Source organism: Macrobrachium rosenbergii, chromosome 55 (assembly GCF_040412425.1).
Source record: "Macrobrachium rosenbergii isolate ZJJX-2024 chromosome 55, ASM4041242v1, whole genome shotgun sequence".
Lineage (NCBI taxonomy): Eukaryota > Metazoa > Arthropoda > Malacostraca > Decapoda > Palaemonidae > Macrobrachium > Macrobrachium rosenbergii.
In genome coordinates this window covers 73,712,663-73,720,162 of record NC_089795.1, presented here as the reverse complement: position 1 = coordinate 73,720,162, position 7,500 = coordinate 73,712,663, and the positions used below count along the sequence as shown (strand labels likewise).

At 34.2% G+C, this 7,500-nt stretch overlaps 1 protein-coding gene across 6 annotated transcripts in view; it reads right to left on the bottom strand.

The window, feature by feature from the left end:
* Positions 1-4,909: 4,909 nt before the first annotated feature.
* The window catches only part of LOC136835416 (organic cation transporter protein-like), a 29,140-nt gene continuing 26,549 nt past the window's right edge, over positions 4,910-7,500 (bottom strand). For all 6 annotated transcript variants that reach the window (XM_067098920.1, XM_067098923.1, XM_067098924.1 and 3 more), the window contains 2 exons: positions 6,279-6,463; positions 4,910-5,332 (listed from right to left, as the gene is read on the bottom strand). In XM_067098920.1, the coding sequence (XP_066955021.1) occupies positions 5,138-5,332; positions 6,279-6,463 (380 nt within the window). In that variant the 3' untranslated portion in view covers positions 4,910-5,137. The remainder of the gene's footprint in view (positions 5,333-6,278; positions 6,464-7,500) is intronic.

The following is a 7,500-nucleotide window of genomic DNA, read 5'->3' as shown; positions in this document are numbered from 1 at the left end:
TAGGCTACCAAATTTCATTACCCTACTGTTACCAATCCATGATACATATCGTTTAATGGAAACCTAAATTAAACCAGAATTTGTTACACATATAAAAAATACAACTATTTTTACTCTAAACTGAATAATAAATGTTGTTTTGCATGGTTGTTTTTGCTGTCCTGAAATACTCTCACCAAGCGCAACATTTTGGAACTTCGTTGGAAAACCACATTTGATAAAATGTATTTTGTTGAAAAACACAAACGCTTCTTTTACATGTCTAAAATTGAAAAATTGTTGGCAAACACAGTATCCTAGAGGCCTGCCTACTTCAAAAAAATTCCTAATGTCCGACAAAATACAGCAGGTGTCCTTATGTATCACAGCAACATGATTAAAAGGCGAGATTTGACACAACCAGTAACTTTTGGGCCTACTTACTTTTTTATTTCATATTGTGTGGCACACATAAAATTAATGATGCTCTGATTTCAAAATTAAAATTGCAACAGCAGTCATGTGGCACAATGATGTGCAGAAAATAGAAATGTTAACAAAGAAAGCTTATCTACTGCCAACAAGTCATTTATGTGACTAGCACATAAATGTGTATATTAAATTCATTACGCTTTGCTTACCAGTGAAATGTTATTCCGTATTCTCTTGAAGAATTCCTGTGCCCATTTCTGCAATTATAAGCTGTGCAACGTATCATAATGAAGATACTGAATAAGAAAAAAAAAAAACCTGCAGGGCACACTAAGCTCCCATTCAGCCTCCTCGGTTCCCGGGTATTTGACGGTGTCTGCAAGTAGCGCCGCCCTGGTGGTGGTTAACCAAACTATGTAGTACTGTAATAGCATACAGATATTTCCCGGTATTTTTTACCATTGATGATCTCGAGGGACCCCTTCATCATACCGATTTCGTGTGCGCGTGTAATTGAAGAAATAAACAGAATGTTTTCCTCAAAAATGAATTTCCATGGAAGAATGACACCTGAAATTAGATGCATACACACACACTTTCGTTTAATTTATCTGAGTTGCATATTATCAAAGAAACTCTGTCTATGAAAAGATGGCGGTTTGGTGGATCCAGTGTCACAGACCTAGTGATATTCCAAATGAATTAAAAAGATAACAGAGCAATGGGAAAAGCTGGCTAATATCGCATGAAAGGCGTGGTACCTTCCAGGACTGCCATATCTACTGAAGGAAGAAAGATGAACGGTGAAGGTGAAGAATAGGTTAGGATCAACCAACCTCTTGATAAACCACCGGCCATACTTGGCCCTTTTACCAGGCCTGCCTAACATATGGTTCAAAAAACACAAGTATAAGAGAAAACTGCAAGTAAAGGCTGCTTGGGTGTACCCCTCAAACAAGAGAAATCTAGCCCAGTACAGTGGAAGTCTATGGTACATAGGCTATGGCACCGTCCAAGACTAGGGAACAATGGTTTTGTTTTCGGAGTATAGGGGTGAACATTGCTTGAGAAACTCGCTACCCTAAATATGATGAGAACGAAAGGTGTCGTTATGTGCGTTGTGTGTGTTTGTGTGTGTATATATATATATATATATATATATATATATATATATATATATATATATATATATATAAATATATATATATATATATATATATAAATATATATATATATATATATATATATATATATATATATATTATACACATATGTGTGTATATATACATATGTGTGTTTATGTATGTATACAATTCATTTTTAATGCTAATTTGATCATTTTATTCCATGTGAATAAACAAAACACATTATTTCTCTATAAATAAATACATCTCTTACAAGGCCGACCTTGAGAAATATGCCACTACTTTATATTTCAGAGAGCCGCATAAACAGTACCGTTTTCTTTTTATACTGATTTAAAACGAAAGAAAACTCTATTTGAGAGGGAGACTCTACTATCTCTCTCTCTCTCTCTCTCTCTCTCTCTCTCTCTCTCTCTCTCCTCTCTCTCTTTCTAGATTTATAGAAATTTCCATCACAGAATAACTGATTTACTTCTGAATATATCAGGACAGTATCATCATTCTTTTGGTTTACCTTCCATCATAACCTCTCCTCTCTCTCCCCCCTCTCCCCCAACCTCTCTCTCTCTCTCTCTTGAAAAGTATCTTATGATAAAGAGGTAATTTATTTTCCATTACAGATTACGGTGAATTCAAATATCCAGATGATATTTAAAAAAAAAGGGTGGGGGCTTTATTTTATGTCTAAAGCAAAACTGGCTATAATATGCTCAGACAGTTTCCAACATTAGCTGAATTTCATCTCTTCTCCCAGGTTGGAAATATCCAATAAAGTCTAATCTTACAATTGCTAATATAAAAAAAATGCGACGGTCAGTAACATGTACCATCCGTTCTTCAGATTCTTTGTAATATTCTAAATAAAAGTCTTACAAAGTGTTACTCCTTCTTTGCATCCTGTTATAGCCTGAATGTTTTTAAGTTCCTCGTATTTCAGGCCTTACGCAGTTTAATGATATATCTACGGTTTTATGTTAATCAGTTGGTAACTGTTCAGTTGACATCTTCTTTATTCTTTTCTTCCCCAGTGGTATGCTGGTTATATCCCTTCGTTCTTGAAAAAAATCACTTCTCTTTTCTTCTTTAGGACTGCTGCAGTTTTTTTTTTTTCCTTTCACTCTATTCATTACAGTCTAGCCGGAAATGCACTGTATCATTTATTCCTGCACCCCACAATCTTGGTGCCTATTCTTTCATTTATTCATGGACAGTTTGACCTCACCGTCTACAGAAGCTGGGCTAGTGTTATGAAAAGAGTGTTTTGGCTCATGTACTTTACACTACTTTTCTCCTTTTATTTTTTCAGTCCATCTGTTATTATCCATTTCTCTCACCTTATCATCCATCTCTTATTTTACCATTCTACTGAAGCTTCTGTCGTTCAATCCCATGTCTTTCAAACGTCTCATAGTCTTTTTTTATCCACTTTCTTATGTCATACTCTTTTTACACACACAAGTAATTCTGACACGTCTTCGAATAGGCCATACTCGTTTGACACATGGACTCTTCATGAACTGTCCACATGGTCCTCCTCCCGAATGCCCAGAGTGCAAAGTGATGATAACAGTCAGGCGCGTATTGTGTGAATGTCCAAAATATAACCTGTGGCGATTATCAAGATTTGGAAGTGAATCAATGAAGGAAATTTTGTCAGAAACTTCTACATTTTCACTAATTCCGATTTTAATGTTCATGAGGAACTGTGATTCAATTAATATAATATAAAAATAAGTAAATAATAAAAATACGAAAACCCTTAGGGCGACTAATGAATTTTAAAACAACAAAATTTTTAAATGTTGCTTAACTTATTCTAAATTTTATTATACATTTTTAGTGAGTGTATATGGAAACATGAGTATAAATGTATTTATTGTGTGAGTATTCCAGTAAATGCCTTTGTACAGTTTTTTTATTTTAATTTTCACACATTCATCGCCATAACGAATGACCTATTTGGTCCCAGTGCTTGGCCTCTGGCATTTCATTCAAATCCTTCGGGCCAGCGCTATGAGAGCTGATAGTCTGCTCAGTGGTCTGGTTAAACTATTATAATAAAAAACAATAGCGCATTGCCTCTGTCTGTCCGTTTCACTAACACCTCCCCCCGCAACTCAGTCCCTGGTATCACAGCCCTCATTTCCGGCATTCCTGTTTACCTCCTAATTGTATCAGCTTTTGGATACTTCGGAACTCCTAAAACTCTTGTTCTCACTCCATTCACTACTTATTGTAACCTTTTAACTCTGTTCGCCTTACGCATATTTCCGTTGTGCCATATATTACTCTTATCCCTTCCTCTCTCCAATTAGCAGCTTATCCTTACCATTACGTACACCATAATCCCTAGTCTCTGAAGTTCTTCGTTGGACAGGCCGGTATAGGTCTCGGCTAGTACTCTGCTGGGACCGCGTTCGAGTCTTCGGCCGGCCAATGAAGAATTAGAGGAATTTTTTTCTGGTGATAGAAACTCATTTCTCTGTATAATGTGGTTCGGATTCCCCAATAAGCTGTAGGTTCCGTTGCTAGGTAATCAATTGGTTCCTAGCCACGTAAAATAAATCTAATCCTTCGGGACAGCCCTATGAGAGCTGTTAATCACTCAGTGGTCTGGTTAAACTAAGGTATACTTTTTTTTTTCTTCTAGTCTCTGGTTTTCCCACTATTTCTCCCCTCTTTTGTTTTAACAATATTTTTTTTATACTATCTAATTCTATCCTTGAGTACTTAATACTAATGTTTTTATGGCATCTATCTCTTCTGGCGTGTTTTCATACTCTGATCTAAATTATTGTCTTTATTCATTTCTGTTCCAAAGCCCCTGAATACCTATCTTGGCATCAGATGTATTTTAATTTTTCCAGAAGCTGATTTTATTGTTATTAACCAAGTCTACGAATATTAGCGCACATATATCTATCGTCCGTTCTTTAATTGATCTATTACCCTACTACTTATCGTTACCGTTCAGCAATACTTCTGACTCGCGTAATAAACTTTAATCGCCAACGATACAAAGGGGAAGCAAACCACGGAGTTGTACAGAACTGTAAAGTAAACAATCCAGCGACAATGACTTGGAAGCGTAATATTCAGAACAAGTGAACAAACTCACTATTACAAACCCATACTTTTCAAAAGACTTTTCACTCACCTTATTTACGCAGCGGACATCAAGAGGAAGCAGAGGTTTTGGTATCTAATGCAATATGATCACTAATTATAAATTAGGCAACACTTTCAAACAAGAACACCCGCGCTTTCATTTACCATGCAGCCGACTGAAGGACAAGACACGTTCTTCGTTCTATCTTCTTCCAGATACCTGCACAAGGATCGTGAAGTCCAAGACTATCTAAATACTTTATTTCGTAAACATGTATAACGTTCGTACAAAGTAATATGAATTGGGTAATTTTTGGGTTACAGGAAACTATTTATATTTATATACATTTGTTGACCTTTCTAACTACAAATCAATCAGCCATCCATAGGGTACGACCAGCTAACCTGCAGCCAGATCTCACCACGAATTAGTCCAGTCAAGCAACCTGAGTGACGCCTTTTTAGCCGCCATTTTACTCATTCTCAAAAGCTTCGTTGTCTTTGGGTCCTTTCATCATGATGCCTTTCTCTTGGTCTTCTCCCACGTTTCCGCCTTTCTCTTCGGTCAGATCAGAGTCTTTAGTCTCTGGTAAAAACATGGACAAGAACGCCGCTATGACAGAGACAGTTGCGAACAGAGCCGATGGTCCCCAACTGACGTAGTCTCCCTGGAAAAAAAAATGAGATTTTTCATACATATACTTATGTGTACTGGACAAATTCATAAAAATCTATTTGGGTATTCCTACATTAGCATTAAAGTTATAACAAATTTATTGCTTTCTTTTGTGCAGAGGTCTTACATAGAGAAGTATTGCAATACATGATTTTGTTAATTATGCCAACCAAAGATTGCTTCTTCGGTTACATGTACAGTAGATCAGCCATACAGTGTATAAGCAATACACACACATGCGCATACACACACACACACACACACACACATATATATATATATATATATATATATATATATATATATATATATATATATATATATATATATGTATATATATATATATATATATATATAGATAGATATATATATATATATATATATATATATATATATATATATATATATATATATATAGATAAAATCCCAGGCACTGGAGTGCTTCAGGCCTTTCGACTCTGTCGTCTTTACTTAGCAGACTGAAGAAATATAAAAGTAAGTTTTCTTTGTAAACTTACTTTTAATTTTCTTCACTCTGCTAAGTATAGGACGGCAAGGTCGTGAAAGGCCTCGCATCACTCCAGTGTTTCCTTCCTCCGTGGATTTTATCTTTATTTATATATTCATCACGTTCCATATTTTCGTGATTCAGTTATATACACACACACACACACACACACACACACACACACATATATATATATATATATATATATATATATATATATATATATATATATATATATATATATATATTTATATATATATATATATGTATATATATATATATATATATATACTGTGTAAATGTAACAAACGAAAGAGGAGTCCCCTCAACAATGACGTGTAGTTACTTCAATTAGCAGTGTTGTCTTCGCTCAAGTATCTATTATAATCGAAAAGCTAAGCGTTATAAAACAAAAAGGATGAAAACTCACAAGTAAATCATTGATGTAAGGGGACGAAATGCTCCCAAACCGGGCCATCATACTCGATTCCCCAACAGCCAAGGAACGGTACTTGGTCGGGAAGAGTTCGGCCGTGAACACGTAGATCAGGTGGAAGGCTGCTGTGATGGCTAGTTTCCCAGATAGGGAAAGAAACATGATGACGCCGGTGGAAACTGAAAAAGATGGAGGTTAATAATAATAATAATAATGAGATTATTATTATTTAAAAATACTGATAGTAGCATGAGTCTTAAAATGGGGAAGCAAATCCACAGTTATGTATATGTACAGTACATATATTTACAGATAAATCAGTATACTGATTTATCTTTAAATATATGTACATATACATAATTTTCGATTTGCTTTTCTATTATTATTATTATTATTATTATTATTATTATTATTATTATTATTATTATTATTATTACTGTAGGCATGGCAGTAGCAACCTTATCCAAAAAGGGTACTGAAAAAGATGAAGGTTAATAATAATAATAATACATTAATAATAATAATAATAATAATAATAATGAATAATAAAAATTATTATTATTATTATTATTATTATTATTATTATTATTATTATTATTATTATTATTATTATTATTATTACTGTAGGCATAGCACTAGCAGCCTCATCCAAAAAAACAAGAAGACTAAGACTTTTTGGGGCTACCCCCTTCCAGCAAAGTAGAGAAGGCAAATGCTAAATAATATTTATAATGACAATGTTTTTAAGTATTCAGTTTCTCTATTACTACCTGTTTAAATTTCTTCATATTTCTATTTTATTTATAGCCGCTAAATTAATGAAAAAGCAGTTTTAGGTGAGCAGCGATACAGTCAGATATAAAAAATCAAAATTTCAATATGAACTGAAAACTCTCTGACTTACATTTAGAAGTCTCAAAAAAATTGAAATATAAAACATTACATACAAAAATAAAATTGATTAGGATATGCCGCTAAAAAAGAAGCTGTTGCGTTAGCGGTTACGCTTTACCAGTTATGTCAATAAATATTTAAGCGGTAATACGTCCAAAAGCGGTCCTCGGTTTTGACGATGAGATAACATTATCTATCGCAGATAAGGCCACTTCCAAAAAGTCACACTTCCAGTCGCACCCACATTTAAAGCATACATAATAAAATTAAATGACATTGTCATTCAGAAGAAAAATAAATAGCGCCAAGCAATAAAGTGTAA